Source organism: Eumetopias jubatus, unplaced genomic scaffold (assembly GCF_037043125.1).
Source record: "Eumetopias jubatus isolate StellerSeaLion01/CBP00866 unplaced genomic scaffold, mEumJub1_p1.0 scaffold_9, whole genome shotgun sequence".
Lineage (NCBI taxonomy): Eukaryota > Metazoa > Chordata > Mammalia > Carnivora > Otariidae > Eumetopias > Eumetopias jubatus.
Window position 1 is genome coordinate 19,646,577 of NW_028274815.1, and position 19,007 is coordinate 19,665,583.

At 38.9% G+C, this 19,007-nt stretch overlaps 1 protein-coding gene and 1 pseudogene across 1 annotated transcript in view; one reads left to right on the top strand and one right to left on the bottom strand.

Moving 5' to 3' along the window:
- The window catches only part of UBXN2A (UBX domain protein 2A), a 40,713-nt gene extending 24,984 nt beyond the window's left edge, over positions 1 to 15,729 (top strand). Inside the window, exons 4-7 of the mRNA XM_028099629.2 lie at positions 1,862 to 1,968; positions 4,085 to 4,222; positions 5,473 to 5,631; positions 12,842 to 15,729. Coding sequence (XP_027955430.2) covers positions 1,862 to 1,968; positions 4,085 to 4,222; positions 5,473 to 5,631; positions 12,842 to 13,034 — 597 coding nt within the window. The 3' untranslated portion in view covers positions 13,035 to 15,729. The remainder of the gene's footprint in view (positions 1 to 1,861; positions 1,969 to 4,084; positions 4,223 to 5,472; positions 5,632 to 12,841) is intronic.
- Positions 7,363 to 12,192, bottom strand: LOC114206004 (protein farnesyltransferase/geranylgeranyltransferase type-1 subunit alpha-like; annotated as a pseudogene).
- Positions 15,730 to 19,007: the final 3,278 nt, after the last annotated feature.

Consider the following 19,007-nt stretch of genomic DNA (forward strand, 5'->3'; position numbering starts at 1 on the left):
AATAAATGCTAGAGACAAAGGAGAGGCTCTACTAGTCTGATTCCTTCCTTCATTTATTTATTTGTGTACTTGAGAGAGAACTTGCGGTTGGGGGGCGGGGGACAAGCAGACTCCTGCTGAGTAGGGAGTCTGACATGGGGCTCCAACCCAGGATGCTGAGATCATGACCTGACCTGAAGTCTGATGCTCAACCAGCTGAGCCACTCAGGCGCTTCTGGTCTGATACCTTTTTTTTAAAAGATTTTATTTATTTTTTTGATAGAGAACACAAGTAGGCAGAGAGGCAGGCTCCCCGCCGAGCAGGGAGCCTGACGTGAGGCTAGATCCCAGCACCCTGGGATCGTGACCTGAGCCGAAGGCAGCCACTTAACTGACTGAGCCACCCAAGTGCTCCTTAAACAGCTTTTTGATCAGTCCTGCATTTTATCTGAAGTGCCTGACATGGGGCTCAAACTCACAACCCCGAGATCAAGAGTTTCATGCTCTACCGAATGAGCCAGCCAGGGACCCCATATACATTATTTTTTGATATTTTGTATGTGAAGTTTGCTCTTAAGAATGATAGATTAAATTTTGCAGAGGGTTGGGGGATTAGCAGAAGGTGGTCAAATGGCATAAACTTCCAATTATTACATAAATAAGTACTTGGGATATAATGCACAATGTGATGACTATAGTTAACACTGCTCTATGATACATAGGAAAGTTAAGAGAATAAATCCTTGAAGTTCTCATCACAAGGGGAAAATTCTTTTTTCTTCTTTTTTTTTTTTTAAAGATTTTATTTATTTATTTGACAGAGACACAGCAAGAGAGGGGACACAAGCAGGCCTCCCGCCGAGCAGGGAGCCTGATGCGGGGCTTGATCCCAGGACCCTGGGATCGTGACCCGAGCCAAAGGCATATGCCTAACGACTGAGCCACCCAGGCGTCCCAAATTCTTTTTCCTTCTTTCTTTTCATTGTATCTATATAAGATAATGGATATGAGCTGAACCTATTGGTGGTAATCATTTCAGAATATATGTAAATCAAACCATAATGCTGTATGCATTAACTTATATAGTGATGTATGTGCGTGTTTCTCAGTAAAACTGACAAATAATTGTAGTTGTGTTTGGTAATGGATGTTGAGTAAACTTACTGTGCATTTAAGATTTTATTTATTTATTTGACAGAGAGAGACAGCGAGAGGTAACACAAGCAGGGGGAGTGGGAGCGGGAGAAGCAGGCTTCCCGCAGAGCAGGGAGCCTGATGCGGGGCTCGATCCCAGAACACTGAGATCATGACCTGAGCCAAAGACAGATGCCTAATGACTGAGCCACCCAGGCGCCCCTATATCTCAGTATTTGTTTGTTTTTTTTAAGATTTTATTTATCCATTCATGAGAGACAGAGGGAGAGAGAGAGAGAAGCAGAGGGAGAAGCAGGCTCCCAAGGAGCAGGGAGCCCTATGCGGGACTTGATCCCAGGACCCTGGAATCATGACCCGAGCCGAAGGCAGACGCCCAACCATCTGAGCCACCCAGGCGCCCTATATCTCAGTTTTTAAAAAGGAATGATACAGGGCGCCTGGGTGGCTCAGTCGTTAAGTGTCTGCCTTCGGCTCGGGTCATGATCTTGGGATCCTGGGATCGAGCCCCACATCGGGCTCCCTGCTCAGCCGGAAGCCTGCTTCTCCCTCTCCCACTCCCCCTGCTTGTGTTCCCTCTCTCACTGTGTATCTCTCTGTCAAATAAATAAATAAAATCTTTAAAGAAAAAAAGGAATGATACATAAAATATATACAATAGAAAATATTTTCAGACTTTTAATCTAGTACATTTATTAACAATACATTTTGTTTCTTAACTGCTTTGCAGGTCGATGTAAGTATAAAATTATGGAAAAATGGATTCACAGTCAATGATAATTTCAGAAGTTACTCTGATGGTGCAAGTCAGCAGTTTCTGAACTCCATCAAAAAAGGGTAAGCAGTCTTTGTAAACAGAAGGATTATTTTAGGGGGTGCCTGGGTGGCTCAGTTGGTTAAGCATCTGCCTTCGGCTCAGGTCATGATCCCAGGGTCCTGGGATCGAGCCCCACATCAGGCTCCCTGCTCAGCGGGAAGCCTGCTTCTCCCTTTCCCACTCCACCTGCTTGTGTTCCCTCCCTCGCTCTCTCTCTCTCTGCCAAATAAATAAAATCTTTAAAAAAAAAAAGATGAAGGATTATTTTAGGCATGTTTCATTTGGAAGAATCCATTTTATTGAATATAACTGTAGTTGGCATGAATCCCAGAAGCAGTATAAAAATATGGATAAATTTCATTATGTAAATATTAAAAACATATATACCAAAAGACACTTATATACAGTCAAAAGACAAGTGCTGGGCTGGGGATACTTGTTACATCTATGGAAATGCAAATGGGTATATACACAATTATCACAAATCAGTAAGAAAAATATAGAAGGGATATTTTATATATTTGTACCATTTTATCTACATAATAACAGAATAACATGCATTTGGTAAAATGAATGACATTTGTATATTAACATGGAGAGATTTCTACGGTATACTGTTTGTTTTGTTTTAAAGTGGAATCATTTTATTTTACTTAAAGATTTTATTTATTTGACACAGAGCGACAGCAAGAGAGGGAACACAAGCAGGGGGAGTGGGAGAGGGAGAAGCAGGCCTCCTGCGTAGCAGGGAGCCCACTGTGGGGCTCGATCCCAGGACCCTGGGATCATGGCCCGAGCCGAAGGCAGACGCCCAACAACTGAGCCACCCAGGCGCCCCTGGTATACTGTTTTTATTTTTTTTATTTTTTTTATTTTTTATTTTTTTTTTGGTATACTGTTTTTAAAAAGCAGTTTGCAGAATAATGAATAGTGTGTATAGATCAGTACCATCTGTGGAAGAAATAAAATAATTACATGGGAGTTTTACTATAGGTATAGAGAAAAATCTAGGAGTTGCAACACCAAAGTTTTGTGGGTTTTTGTTTTGTTTTGTTTTTAAGTAAACTGTAGGCCCAACGTGGGGCTTGAACTCATGACCCCAAGATCAATAAGAGTTCCATGCTGGGACGCCTGGCTGGCTCAGTGGGTGGAGCGTGCGACTCTTGATCTCGGGGTTATGAGCCCAAGAGGTTGTGAGTTGGAGCCCATGTTGGGTATAGAGACTACTTAAAAAAAAAAAAAGTCACATGCTCCACCCACTGAGCCAATCAGATGTCCCCAGTTTTATATTAAAGTGACAGTGGGATTAATAAGGACTGTCACTTTCGAAGTTGACTTGTGTTTACAGTTTTATTTATTATTTTTTTAAGATTTTTATTTATTTATTTGACAGAGAGCAAGCACAAGCAGGGGGAACGGCAGGCAGAGGGAAGAGGGAGAAGCAGGCTTCCCGCCAAGCAGGGAGCCCGATGCGGGGCTCGATCCCAGGACCCTGGGATCCTGACCTGAGCCGAAGGCAGATGCTTAACTGACTGAGCCACCCAGGCGTCCTGAGGCTGTGACTCTTGATCTCAGGGATGTGTGTTTGAGACCCATTTGGGTATAGAGATTACTTAGAAATAAAATATTTTTAAAAATTACACCTAGAGGCACCTGGATGGCTCAGTCGGTCCTGTGATCAAGCCCAAGTTGGGGCTTCTCCCTCTCCTCCCTGCTTGTGCTCTCTTTCACTGTCTCCCTCTCTCTCAAATAAATAATAAATAAAATCTTTTTTTAAAAATTACATTTAGTTTCTTATTGTAAAGATTATATGCCACGGGCGCCTGGGTGGCTCAGTCGTTAAGCGACTGCCTTCGGCTCAGGTCATGATCCCAAGGGTCCTGGGATCGAGTCCCACATCGGGCTCCCGCTCCGCGGGAAGCCTGCTTCTCCCTCTCCCACTCCCCCTGCTTGTGTTCCCTCTCTCGCTGTGTCTCTCTCTGTCAAATAAATAAATAAAATCTTTAAAAAAAAAAAAAAGATTATATGCCACTTATTTCTGTATATTTTTCAGTTCTGTTTGCGTAGTGAGAATAAGTTTTTCAGAGAAAGAAAAAACACTGGAAGCTTTATCACTTTGTTTCTTTACCTTCCAAGGGAATTACCTTTGGAATTACAGGGAATTTTTGATAAAGAGGAGGTGGATGTTAAAGTTGAAGACAAAAAAAATGAAGTATGTATGTCAACGAAGCCTGTGTTCCAGCCCTTCTCAGGACAGGGTCACAGACTAGGAAGGTGAGTAGGTTCATAATCTGTGCTTTCCACACACAGGCTTGACTAATATTCAGCATGTCTTTATTTTATGATACAGACCAGCTCTATAGACCTTATCATTTCTCTCATTGGAAATGAGATTTTTCACGTTAACTTTTATGAGGACTCCTAAGTCCTATTTACCTTAGTGTAAATTAACATATGCTGGCAGTACACTAAAAAGTCATAGAGGCTTTTTTGATTTTACCAAATTAAAGGACCTGGATTATTGAGGACCTTAGGCACAATTGACGGGTAAATAATTTTTCTCCTTTGCACCCACCACTTGAACATTGCCATTAATGTTACAGAGTGCATATGCTAGCTTTTGAATATAGGGTTCCATTTTATAGTTACCAGTGCCTTCAACATTGTGTTCTGTAATAAGTATCTGAATTTTGCAGTAATAAAAATGAAAAAATCATGATAAAATTAGTACCCCTATCAAAGCCTTTAATTGTCAAATTTTGAATCTTCATCCTATTAAATACTACACTTTATGACAATATACAAAGAGGTTAGATATGTGATCATTTTTATGAATTTCTCATAGATTATCAAGATTGATAAAGTTATCTGCATATTCATCCACACATATAAAAATATTCAGATATGACTTTCAGAATGATCAGGAAATACTTTGCTTCCTTTTTTCCCCCCCTTTATAATCTAAGGACTAATTTCTATAGAGAACTTACAATTTTTTAAAAGTTTTTATTTATTCATTTATTTAAGTAATCTCGACACCCAATATAGGGCTCAAACGAATGATCCTTGGATCAAGAGTCCCAGTCACAAGCTCTTCTGACTGAGCCAGCCAGACACACACACCCCCTTTGTTTTGATTTTTTGGTTCGTTTTTGTTTTTGAGAACTTACCATTTCTTATAGAAATTTTAACCTGGGGAGTAGTAGATAAAATTTATAGATCTTTAAATCCTATAAAATTGTCTGTTCCATAAGGCACTATTAAAATAATTACAATATATTTACATACCACTGTACAGTCTTACAAATTACGCGGATATGCATAATTTCATTAGGATCCTAGATTGATCATATATGATGGACATAAGTAATATTAGTATCTTTATGTTATTATTCAGGAAACAGCTGTGACTTGCTAAAATCTTCCTAGAAGGTATACTTAATGTAGAAGTTTTATAGTATTTGTTCAGTGATTAAGTTCTGCTTAACAACATGCATCTGACTTTGTTGTCTGGCTTTTCTTAGTGCCACACCAAAAATTGTTTCTAAGGCAAAGAATACTGAAGTTGAGAATAAAAATAATTTGTCTGTTGTTCAACTAAACAATCTGGAACCCATCACTAATGTACAGATCTGGTTAGCCAATGGAAAAAGGATTGTCCAGAAATTTAACATTTCTCATAGGTGAGTCTTCATTTCATCATTTGTCTGAATTTTTTCATGTTTAAATTTCTTTTCAGTTCAGTCGGCAGTTTTTTTTTTTTTTTTAAAGATTTTATTTATTTATTCGACAGAGAGACAGCACAAGCAGGCAGAGTGGCAGGCAGAGGGAGAGGGAGAAGCAGGCTCTCTGCCGAGCAGGGAGCTGAACGCGAGGCTCGATCCATGATCTGGGATCATGACCCGAGCTGAAGGCAGCCGCTCAACCAACTGAGCCACCCAGGCGCCCCTAGTCGGCAGTTTTTAAGAACTAGCCAAGGATCTTACCAGTTCTCTAAACATAATATATCACGACAATAGAATTAATGAAGTACTTTCAATTTGTTTTATGGATTATCATTTTTATCATTTGATTGGTTTTCCTATATAACTAAATATGTAATTTTTATTTCTTTTAAGATTTGTTTATTTCAGGGGGGGAAGGGCAGAGGGAGAGGAAGAGAGAGAATCTCAAGCAGACACCCTCCTGAGTGTGGAGTCCAACACAAGGTTCTGTCTCATAGCCCTGAGATCATGACCCGAGCCGAAATCAAGAGTTGAACGCTTGGGGCACCTGGGTGGCTCAGTCAGTTAAGTGGCTGCCTTTGGCTCAGGTTATGATCTTGGGGTCCTGGGATCGAGCCCCACCTCGCTTCTCCCTCTCCCTCTGCCCCATCCCTGCTTGTGCTCTTTCTCTCTTTCTCCTCTTTCTCAAATAAATAAAATTTTTTTTTTAAATTTTTATTTATTTGACAGAGACACAGCGAGAGAGGGAACACAAGCAGGGGGAGTGGAGGAGGGAGAAGCAGGCTTCCCACTGAGCAGGGAGCCCGATGCGGGGCTCAATCCCAGGACCCAGGGACAATGACCTGAGCCAAAGGCAGACGTTTAAGGACTGAGCCACCCAGGCGCCCCAAGAAGCATATATTTAAATGGTGCCTTAGAATGTTCTTCTGTGACCCAGATTCCTTTTAAATGGGAGGAAGTCATACTAAACAGGTGGGAAATGGAAGAGGGGATTTGTTACTCCAATCTAAAGTTGTTTCTTTTTAGGGAAATAAAATATTTTATCTCAACTTCTTTATCTAGAAAAATACTTCCACCATTTTTAGTAACAGTCACCTAGATTTTTCTTTCCGTGAATAACTGAAGCATTTAAAAAGCTTTGGCCAACAGTATTTATTAAGTGATTATTAATCAGGCTTTGTTTTCATTTTTTTAATTTTTAAATTAAAAAATTTTAGGATAAATCTATAATTTTATTACAAAACCATTATTTTGGCATTAGTCAGTTACAGTGAGCAAGATACTGTGAGTGTGGCATAGCCTTCTAAAGTAACAATTGGATTTCCTGCTTCCTGAACTAAAATTTAAGTTACATTATATCCATTACATACAAGTTACCTATACTCATTAATGCTGCAAATCCTGACCCATGTTCCCTTTAGGGAGGAGCTGAGGGATTAGAGTAAATGTTAATATACAAAAGTTCCTTCATGGGACTGTTTCTTCTCCCCCCAAATTGCTTTTTGCTTTAAAATAATCAAATTGCTAGTCTGAATAGCAGCACCCAAGAAGCATCACAATTGGTTCTTAAAAAGCAGTGTAATACATGTTTTATACCACAGGCAAAGGGAATGATCACTTTAGTTTGAAACTTCTGTATTAGAGTCTCTTCAGAAATTAAGGGATTCCAACAACTTCTTCCAGATGGTATTACTGCTGTACATTTGTTGGTGGGTCAGTTTCTATGCTGTGTTTGCTTTGAAGGGATCTTCAGTATATCTCCATTATTACTTTCTTAAAGTATCCTCTAGGATTTCACACAACTCTAATGCTTTATTAAGAGTGTCCTCCTTGGGGTGGCTGGCTGGCTCAGTCGGTGGAGCGTGCGACTTTTGATCTCAGGGTTGTGAGTTCCGGCCCCACATTGGGTGTAGAGATTGCTTAAAAATAAAATCTTTTAAAAAGAGAGAATGCCCTCCTTGTTGTCACATTGGTTTTCTAGCATGTCTTTATAGATGTCCACGAGAAAGGCAATTAGGGGGACCTGTGACTTGGCTGTAAATCAAGTAATTGATTTAGTAGATTGGGCTATTTGGAAAGACCACAGTCCTGTAAAATCCCTTTCAAATAGCTGCATGCACTTTTATGATGTGGTATTAGTTTGATCATTTGCGGAGTGTACTGGACTTTTCTCTCCAATATAACCAGTACTGTTAGAAATTATGAAGTATCTTTGGTTCCAGACAGTTATTTCTCAAATCCTCCCTAAGAAATTGGTCTACGATGAGGTGCCTGGGTGGCTCAGTCATTAGGCGTCTGCCTTCGGCTCGGGTCATGATCCCAGGGTCCTGGGATCGAGCCCCACATCGGGCTCCCCGCTCGGCGGGGAGCCTGCTTCTCCCTCTCCCTCTTTCTGCTGCTCCCCCTACTTGTGCTTGCTCTCTCTGTCAAATAAATAAAATCTTTAAAAAAAAAATTGGTCTACATATTGCAGCTCATTATCCCAAAGTTTAAATTCCTGAATAACCCATTGTTGATATTGCCAGCTATAATTCTTTGCATCCTGATTAAGAGTATCAGCAATAAATTCGGGGTCCTCAGATGGAAACTTCATAGTTTTTGGGCTGTTCCTCACATATTGTAGTGATGTAGTTCATTTCCTCATGTCAGTCATTTTGAGGTGACTTTAAGAGAACTTTCTGAAGGTGGCACATTGTATAATTGGCTGCATTTAACTCAGTAGCATTCTCTGGTTAGTTTAAAAGCTCATTCACTTCAGGTGCGTCTGCATGGCTCAGTTGGTTCAGCGTCCAAATCTTTTTTTTTTTTAAAGAATTTATTTATTTATTTGACAGAGAGAGACACAATGAGAGAGGGAACACAAGCAGGGGGAGTGGGAGAGGGAGATTCTGCAGGCTTCCCACTGGACAGGGAGCCCTATGAGGGGCTTGATCACAGGACCCTGGGATCATGACCTGAGCCGAAGGTGGATGCTTAATGACTGAGCCACCCAGGCGCCCTAAGCGTCCAAATCTTGATTTTGACTCAGGTCATGATCTTGGGCAGTGGGGTCGAGTCCCGCATAGGACTCTGTGCTCAGTGAGGAGTCTGCTGGAGATTCTGTCTCTTCCTCTCCCTCTGCCCTTCCCCTGCCCTGCTCTTGTCCCCATGCACTCCCTCGCTCGCTCACTCTCTCTAGTGAATAAATCTTAAAAAAACACAAGCAAAACCACATGCACTTCTTTCATCACACTGCAGAATGGCCCAGAAATAATCAAATCTAAATTTTCCACCATAAATGATCTGGACCACTGGATTGAGGCCAATATTCTGCTCTGTTCTTATGCAAGATAGGTGGGCGAGTCCAGGCTCAGGAACCCGCCATCCATAGGGGTGCCACTGCTTCTCTGGGCTCAGCTGCCTTAACTTCTTTGTGCTGCTGCTGACTCTGGGGCTCTGGCTAACCCAACTTGCTGCCCTGTGCGATGCTCACCGTCTCGCCTCAGTCCACAGCAGAGGTGACCCAGGCTTTGTTTTTGTTTTGTTTTTTTTAAGTTATTTTTTTTTTGGAATCTCTATACCCAACACAGGGCTCAAACTCAGTCGCATGCTCTTCTGACATACAGCTAACCAGGCACCACCTTCCACGCTTTGTCTTTAAATTGGAATGTTTAGTCCAGTTTTTACGTTTTTATATAATATGCTGAACTAGTTGGGTTTAAGGCTGCCATCTTGCTGTTTGTTTTCTCTTTACCCCATGTCTTTTTATTTTTTTGGTTTTTTTAAGGTTTTATTTATTTGACAGAGCACGCTTGCACACACAACATGCAGGGGGAGCGGCAGGCAGAGGGAGAGGGAGAAGCAGACTCCCCGCTGAGTAGGGAGCCCGATGTGGGGCTCGATCCCAGGATCCCGGGATCATGACCTGAGCCGAAGGCAGACGTGTAACGACTGAGCCACCGAGGCGCCCTATTCTTTTTTTTTTTAAGGTTTATTTTATTTTTGAGAGAGTGAGCACAAGTGGGAGGGGGAAAGAGAATCCGAAGCCGACTCCATGCTGATCATGGAGCCCCACACAGGGCTGAAGCTCATGACTCTGAGATCATGACCCTAGCCCAAACCAAGAGTCAGGTCCCCAAATGACTGCACCACCCAGGTGCCCCTATTTTTTTTTTTTTTTAGATTTGTTTATTTATCTGGGGTTGGGGGAAGGGGCAGAGGGAGAGACAGTTCTAAGCAGACTCCACTCTGATCATCAGGCCCCACTCGGGAAACTGAGAGTGGGTCACTTAACTGACTGCACCACCCAGGTGCCCCTTTTTATTCTTTATTCATCCTTGCTTGCTTCCTTTTGAGCTTAATGTGTACTTATTATTTTTATCCTCTTACAGCTTTTTAGATTTGCATTTTTTATTCTCTTAATGGCAACATAGAGATCACAGTATACGTTTAAAACAGGGGCACCTGGGTGGCTCAGTCGTTAAGCCTCTGCCTTCAGCTCAGGTCATGATCCCAGGGTCCTGGGATCGATCCCTGCATCAGGCGCCCTGCTCGGCGGGAACCCTGCTTCTCCCTCTCCCACTCGCCCTGCTTGTGTTCCCTCTCTCGCTGTGTCTCTCTCTGTCAAATAAAATCTTTAAAAAAATTTTTTTTTTTTTTTTTTTTACTACAGGGGCGCCTGGGTGGCTCAGTCTTCAGGCGTCTGCCTTTGGCTCAGGTCATGATCCCAGGGTCCTGGGATCAAGCCCTCCATTCGGCTCCCTGCTCGGCGGGAAGCCTGCTTCTCCCTCTCCCACTCCCCCTGCTTGTGTTCCCTCTCTCACTGTCTCTCTCTCTCTCTGTCAAATGGATACGTGAAATCTTTTTTTAATAGGATTTTTTTTTAAAGATTTTATTTATTTATTTGAGAGAGAATGAGAGATAGAGAGCATGAGAGGGAAGAGGGGCAGAGGGAGAAGCAGACCCCCCGCTGAGCAGAGAGCCTGATGCGGAACTCGATCCCGGGACTCCAGGACCATGACCTGAGCCGAAGGCAGTCGCTTAACCAACTAAGCCACCCAGGCGCCCTGGATACGTGAAATCTTTAAAAAAAAAAAAAAAAAATTTTTTTTTTACTGCATGGTTCCTTTAATCTTTACTGTTTTCTTTTTATATTTATATTATTTGCCATTAGCTTTAGCCTTTCATTATCCCAACTTTTGGTATCCAAATAATACATGAGACTGTGTCCTAGACTTTTTTGGCAACTCACACAGGTTTAATAGAGTGGCAATTAAAGAATTCTAGTGAATTGATTGGGAGAATTCTGCTTTTCGTGATTTGGCATATTTCATTAATTCTGAGTTAAACATTTTTTCACATTTTAGCCTCTCTGAAATGGGGGTTTATCCTAAAATCCATGGTTGGCTACATGGCAATCATTACATAATTATCTTTGTCTTGGCATCTACCTCAAAGCATGCAGAACAAGTATCAGCTGAAGAAAAAAAATCTCAAGAGAGAGTATCTTTTTTAAAGAAATTCTTTATCACCAACACACCTATTAATACAGAGGGCTGGTATTATATTGAAAAATATGTACCAGGGGCACCTGGGTGGTTCAGTCAGTTAAACATCTGCCTTCGGCTCAGGTTATGATCTCAGCGTCCTGGGATCGAGCCCCGCATCGGGCTCCCAGCACAGTGAGAAACCTGCTTCTCCCTCTCCCCCTGCTCATGCTCACTCTCTCTGTCTCTCTCTTAAATAAATAAAATTTCAAAAAAAGAAAGAAAAGAAAAATACCAAATTATGACCGAATCAAAAGTGATTCAAAGGATCTGAGTCTGAACAATGTTCAAGTATTAGGAATGGCTTAACAATTTTATTCTAATAGGAGCACATACTTAATTTGAGAAATGTTTACATGAAATTAAGTTAATTGTGCTTTCAATAAATATAAACATTCTGGGCACCTGGGTGGCTCAGATGGTTGAGCATCTGCCTTCGGCTCAGGTCATGATCCCAGGGTCCTGGGATCGAGTCCCGCATCGGGCTCCCTGCTCCGTGGGAGCCTGCTTCTCCCTCTGCTTCTCTCTCTCTCTCTCTCCCCCCCTCTATCTCTCTCATGAATGAATAAATAAAATCTTAAAAAAAAACTTAAAAAAAAATAAATATAAACATTCTAAGTGTTAAGAAAATACTTTGTCATAATCTGGATTTTTTTTTAGCAACACATAAAATGATGTGTCTTAAAAATCAATGGCATCTTGGGCGCCTGGGTGACTCAGTTGGTTAAGCGACTGCCTTCGGCTCAGGTCATGATCCCAGAGTCCTTGGATCGAGTCCCATATCGGGCTCCCTGCTCGGCAGTCTGCTTCTCCCCCTCACCCTATCCCTTCTTGTGCTCTCTCTCTCTCTCTCTGTCTCAAAATAAAATCTGAAAAAAAAAAAACAACAAATCAATGGCATCTTAGTTGTAATGAACTCTGCATGCGTTCTCTCTACATACATACACATATATTTAGGTGAACATAACTTTGAGCTACCTCCAAAATTGCACATTGTAATGTTGATTTTACTAACTGAAATTCTACCTACACTGAGTTAAGAATTTTCCTAATTGTGTTTGAAACACAGCATGACCTGGTATTTAAGAGATATAGCCTGTGTGTGTGTAATATTACTAGTGGGACCATATTTGATCCATTCAGTCAGATACAGACATACAAAATTTCTGTTACAGGGACTTCCAGATACACACACACACGCACTTCAAACAAAAGAGAAGATACAGCGATCCCGCACTCAGTTCCACTGAACTGTTTCCAAGGAAGTCTTAGACTTCGTATGGTTTCCTATGTAAATATTTCAATATAACTGTAAAAGAGATGTACTCTATAAAAATGTAACCATAACATTATATATGATGAATCACTGAGCTCTACCTCTGAAACTAATAATGTGTATTAATTAAATTTAAAACAAAAAATAAAATGTAACCATAATACCCTTGTCACACTGAAGATAATTAATAGTAATTCCTTACTACCCAGGGTCAACCTTTAAAAAGCCCAAATGGTTAGTTCTGTCGTCATAATTTGACTATTCTATGTATTAACATAGGTAGATAGGTTATCTTCAAGTTATTATCTTACATTAATTTAATTCCAGTTTTCATAAAATTATATTAATAGTTTGTGCTATTTTACAGGATAAGCCACATCAAAGACTTCATCGAAAAATACCAAGGATCTCAAAGAAGTCCTCCCTTTTCCCTGGCCACGGCTCTTCCTTTCCTCAAATTGCTAGATGAAACACTCACATTGGAAGAAGCAGATTTACAGAATGCTGTAGTCATTCAGAGACTCCAAAAAACCGCTGAACCTTTTGGACAACTTTCATAACATTGATTTTTGATACATTAAGTGGAAAGTTTGAAGAGAAATGATGGTTGTAAATGAACATGCAAACCAAAATGAGGGAAAGGAAGTCAGATTCGCTGGACTTTTAGTTCGGGCATGATTTAACTCCCTCCTGATCAGAAGATTTTTAAATAGGTACAAGTTAGGAAAGTGAACTATGACTGGAAACTATATTCAATGCACTTTTTCCAAAAGACTACTCAGAAAGAAAACTATACTTATTTTCAAATACCAGTTATTCAGCAATAAGATATATTAAATTGCTGTATCATATAGAATCTTAATGTGGTATAAATTAGCAAATGTATTCACAGCATCATTCAAATATTCCCAACCAGCAGTGGTTTGTTTAGATGTTAGCTGTCTCAGATTTTTTAAATAGCAATATATTAAGAAAATTATACATGACAGGTTAAAAAACATCAATGTAATTATTTTACATCTGAGATACAGTCAGAAGGCTAGAAGGAACTTCTTTCACCACAGCTATGCCTGAACCTCCAAGTGTTCACCATTTTTATTTTCTAATGGCAAGATATACTCATTATTTTGGCACAGAATCTAAAATGCACTTTAAGGATAAAATTGTGCAGCTTAGTACAATGTCAATATTAATCTGCCTATTCACATTTTGACATTTCAAGAAGTGTAATTTTTAAAAATTTCTTTTCTGTCCAGGAACCCGAGTTCATCCCTTATTTTTTCTTTTGAAAATTAAGGATTTGTTTTTAGCTAACATTTTTGAGTAAGCCTTTCATTTGCTACCATTCACTTATAATCTAATGCTTGTGTTGGCACATTGCTATTTAATATTTTTTAAATGCATCACATAAAGTATGGTTTTCTATTCCATATATTAGAGTCAACCTGGGTATACATTAAAGGATTATTTGTTACATTCTGATGCCACCAAGGAAATCATGTTTTGTATCTTAATCTTTTAATCTAAACTGGTTAGACTTCTGTACTTCACTGTCAGATTGAATTCCCTTGCCTGAAGATAAGTTTAAGAAGCTTTTTTTTTTTTTTTGCAAATTATTTATTGAATCTTATTTAAAGCAAAATTTACATTGAATGTGCCAAGGAACTAAGTAGCCATATCTATCAGCAGTAATGTTCACAGGGCACTGGGTGTCTGCTGGAAAGAGCAGTTCTCAAACTCTGGTCTCAAGAACTTTTGTTTATGTGGATAATATATATGATACTGAAAATAAAAATTTATAAAATATTCATTAAAAATAATAAGCACCTGTTAGTATAAACCACATTTTAATGAAAAGCATTTTCTAAAAAATTTACTGAGAAAAGTGGCATTGTATTCCATTTTTTGCAACTATCTTTACTGTCTGACTTAAAGAAGACAGATGGAATCTCATATCTGCTTCCACATTCAATCTGTTGTGATATTGCACATCCTGTAGCCTCTAGTAAATGCTGCTGTATATTCATGAGAAAATGGGGGGGGAGCAAATAGTGTCTTAGTTTGGTTATGAAAATAATTTGACTTTACGGACCTCTTGAAGGAACCATTCTCACGAAGCAGTTTACAATGATTCTCAAATCTTAGTGTTAGAATCACTTGGGAAGCATTTCAAAATGTCTATTCCAGGCATCTACCATACACATTCTGATTCATTGTATCTGGGATGGGTCCCAGATCTCTGCATTTGTAGTCTCAAGTGATAAGGTATGTAGTAGAAGAACCAGTGTTCAGGGAATCCTGCATTATGCTTCCACCCTAAGAAAATAAACCTGCGTGCTTCACCACAAACAGTGGAAGAAGACTCTCCCCTGAAATGGGACTTCTAGACCTTTAAGTTTTATCCTTTATCTCCCACAGTTGGTTCTTAAGACTGTTCCCCTTAACTCTTAATTAATCATAATATAAACCTATACTTCCTCTCCTCTAAGCACAGCTGAGAGGAGGCTGGAACATTTAAATGAGATTTTCATTAGAAGCTCAGGAATAACAAAAGGGAAATGCACATAACTAGATGACCTGGTTTATAAGCTGCATCTTCTGTTTGAGGTCCATATTAAGACTGCTTCCTTTTCTAGCTCCCAGCCTTTCACATGGTAGAAGCCTTTTTATCAGGAAGAGAGGCAGGGCAAAAGAGCCTTTTCCTTTTGTCATTTACTTTGAAAAATGAACAGATACATAATAGAAAATACTGTCATGTTTACAGCTGTGTAGTAGAGCCCTCTCTGTGAGACATAATGGCATTCTTAAAATGAGGGGGTGGTAAAAATCATTGAGCACTTTAAGATATAAAAAGATGATTGTTAATATATTTTTCAAGAGTCTGTAAGAAAATGTTTCCTAAAGGCCTATCATGAAGCATTGTATAATTTAATTTGCATAATTATAGTCTATGTGATTCTAAATATATTTCTATAAAGGGGCTTCTCATTGGAAATACTTTTCTTGTACCTATAAAAAGGCCTCCTTTGTGGATTTTCCAGTTTATAATTATTTATCCAGAAGGTACATTGGAGGTTTTCTTGTGTGTACATGTAGAATACACCCCAATGAGAAATTCCTATGGAGAAAGACCCATTGTCAGCAATAACTTTTATTTTTTGTAACTGTGAATACCTTCATTAATGTGAATAATATTCTCAGACGTTTTCAGAATGAGAATCATCTGATAAAACTTTCTACTTTAAAAGTTCAAAATTGTAAAGTTGTTAATTAAAGGTGTAGATTATGTAAAACATACTGACTTTAGAAAATGTAAATTGAATTTGGCAAGGCAAGGGAAGGCAAACTTGAAAATAACCAAACATTTTAGGTGTAGAATACAATACAACTATGTAGTTGTTTCAAAACCCGTCAGTTTCTTGAAAAATTGCTAAGGCTGATACAAGAAGTACATTTCTAGTTTTACAGATTCTAATTTAATGGTTAAATTACTATGCATTATGCAGGCTGTAAAACTGGTCTTATTTTATATACTTTTCTCATTCAGAACATTTTTCATTACGTTTCATTGTGTTGAAAATACGGTATTATGCATCTGTTTCAGTGCCTTATTTTTAAAGCAAGCTTTTGCTAACGGTTAAAGAACTATTGTCTTAAGAATGAAATAATTCATTAAAAGGATCTGTGAAATAATCCACAGTTGTTTCTTATACAATAGTTACATCTGGGTTCATTTGTTATTTTTATTTGGCATTGGCAAAGTCATTCAGTTTGAGAATCAGCATTTATTAGGTGCCCTCTGTTTGCCAGATACTTTAATCAGTGTTACTTTATGTAATCCTCAGAAATGTTAAAATGTGATATTTTTAATACATTTATCCATCAGGTGATGGACATTTGGGTTTCACTTTGGGTTATAAATAGTGTTGCTATGAACCATGTGTTCAAGTTTTTGTGTGAACATGTTCAGAGGTAGGTTTTTTTAAAAACCATTTGTGTCCTGAGTTGAACTAGCATGAAGACTCCTTGGTAGGGTTTACTTCTTTGTTCTTTTTCTAAGTACAAACCATTTAATTAAGAAATTGCTCATCACACTAAATCTTCAGATACAAGTGGCTTATTCAATAGACTAATATTTGGCTCTTAGTCATTTGCTTTAAATATTTTTTTCACAGATGATTCATATTCATTGTAGAAAATTGTAAAATGCTGGAATGATCTTGAAATCACCAATTTCACCTTTCAAATAATATAACCACTAATAACATTTTGGTGTACATCCTTTCAGGTATTTTTAAGTGAATCAGTGTTTTATATTAATTAAAAGGCAGGCTTCTTGGTTATTGTAATGCTATTTTATCTATTGACGTCTAACGTATTTGTCTTTAAAAATTACGTTCAGAACATAGCATCATTTTAACTAGAATAATAGCTGTTAGCGACAAATGCCTTTTAGTTACATTTTTGTGCAGGGGGCAAAAAAAAAAGATGCGGTGTTTCTTTTTTTACTTTTTAAAATTTTAAAATTGTAGTATATGCAGCAAAGTACAAATATTGGGAATGAAGTGCTTCCAGACCTAAAAATGCTATAAAGTTATGTATGTAAAAGTAGATTATCCAAAGAAACTTCAGCTTGAGTTTGTTTGTTTCCAAGCACTTAAATATTTAGCACATGCATTATCTAATTATCCATCCACTGTTGATAAGGCTGCAATCAAGAAAACAGGAGGTACCCATTTTATAGGTTAAAGAATTGAGGCATAGTTGCAGTATATACAAATACTGAATCATTACTTTGTACACCTGAAACTAGTATACTGTTATATGTCAATTATAACTCTATTTAGAAAAAATAATTGAGGCATAGAAAATGATTTAGACTGGGTAGCATACACTTTAGGATTATATTTAGCTGTGACAGAAAAGTCTAAACTAATAGTGACTTACAAAACAAAATTTATTTCCATGCAAAAGTCCAGAGGGAAGCAATTCAGAACTGGTAGATCAACTTCATAAAACTTCAGACTCATGTGTTGTTCATCTGCTGATACCAGCACTTAACCTAAGGCCACAAGAGAGCTGCTCTAGCACTAGTCGCATCTGCATTCCATCCAGTGGAAAGAAGCACACACCTTTCCTTTTAAAAAACAGAAAAACTGCTTTATTGGGATATAATTCACACACCTTACCATTTACCGAATTAAAGTGTACAATTTGGTGGCTTTTAGTGTAGACAGGATTGTGCAACCACCATCATAATCTAACTTTAGAATATTTTCATCCTGTGTTCAGCCCTGTACTCATTCTCTACCCAAAGTCCTAGGCAACCGCAAATCTAAAATCTGCAGATTTACCTATACTGGACATTGCATATAAACGGAGTCATACAATACATGGTTTTTGCATCTTTTAAGGTTTCCAAAGTTCATCCATGTTCTTTTTATTTTGGACAATACTAGTCCATTGTGTGGATATACATTTTATTTTGGACAATACTAGTCCATTGTATGGATATACATTTACCCATCAGTTGATGGACATTTGGATTTCACTTTGGGTTATAAATAATGTTGCTACGGACATTTGTGTTTAAGTTTTTGTGTGAATATGTTTTTTTCTAGGGTATATACTTAGGAAGAATTGCTGGGTCATAAGGTGATTCCAGGTTTAACTTTCTGAAGAGCCAGAGTTCCATAGTGCCTCCACCGGTTAACATGTCCACTAGCAAGGTGTGATTTCTCCACACCCTCCCCAATGCTTGTTCCTGTCGGCCATTTTAATCCTAGGCATCCAGTGGTGTGGTATTTTGTAATTTTGTATTTCCTTAATGACATAAGCATCTTTTCATGTGCTCATTGTCTATCTTTGGAGAAATACCTATAGAAATCCTTTGCCCATTTTTAAATTGGGTTGTCTTTTATTGTTGAGTTGTAAGAGTTCTTTATATATTCCAGTACCAGTCTTTAAGATTTGCAGATACTTCTCCCATTTGGTGGGTCATCTTTTCACTTGGATGGTTTGCAACACAAAACTGTTCATTTAGGTAGTCCAACTTGTGTCCTAAGAAACAGTTGTCTAACCCAAGGTTATGAAGATTTGCTCCTGTTTTCTTTTTTTAAAGATTTTTTTTTTTTAATTTATTTGACAGAGAGGGAACACAAGCAGGGGGAGTGGTAGAGGGAGAAACAGACTCCCCGCTGAGCGGAGTGCCCGATGTAGGGCTTGATCCCAGGACCCTAGGATCATGACCTGAGCCCAAGGCAGATGCTTAACGACTGAGCCACCCAGGCGCCCCTTCGAGGTGTTTTATAGTAGGTGTTTTATAGTTTTAGCCTTTACGCTTAGGTCTTTGGTGCATTTTCGGTTACTTTTTGTGTGCCGTGTGACCCCTTCCCTTTGAAGGACTTTTCTGGCAAACTGCATGTACGCTACTCTGCTTTCATTCACAGGCTGAACTGAGTTACGTGGCTACACCCATCTCATCTGCGAGAGGCTGGGCAATGTGTGTTTCAGGCACCTTGTATCAAATGTAG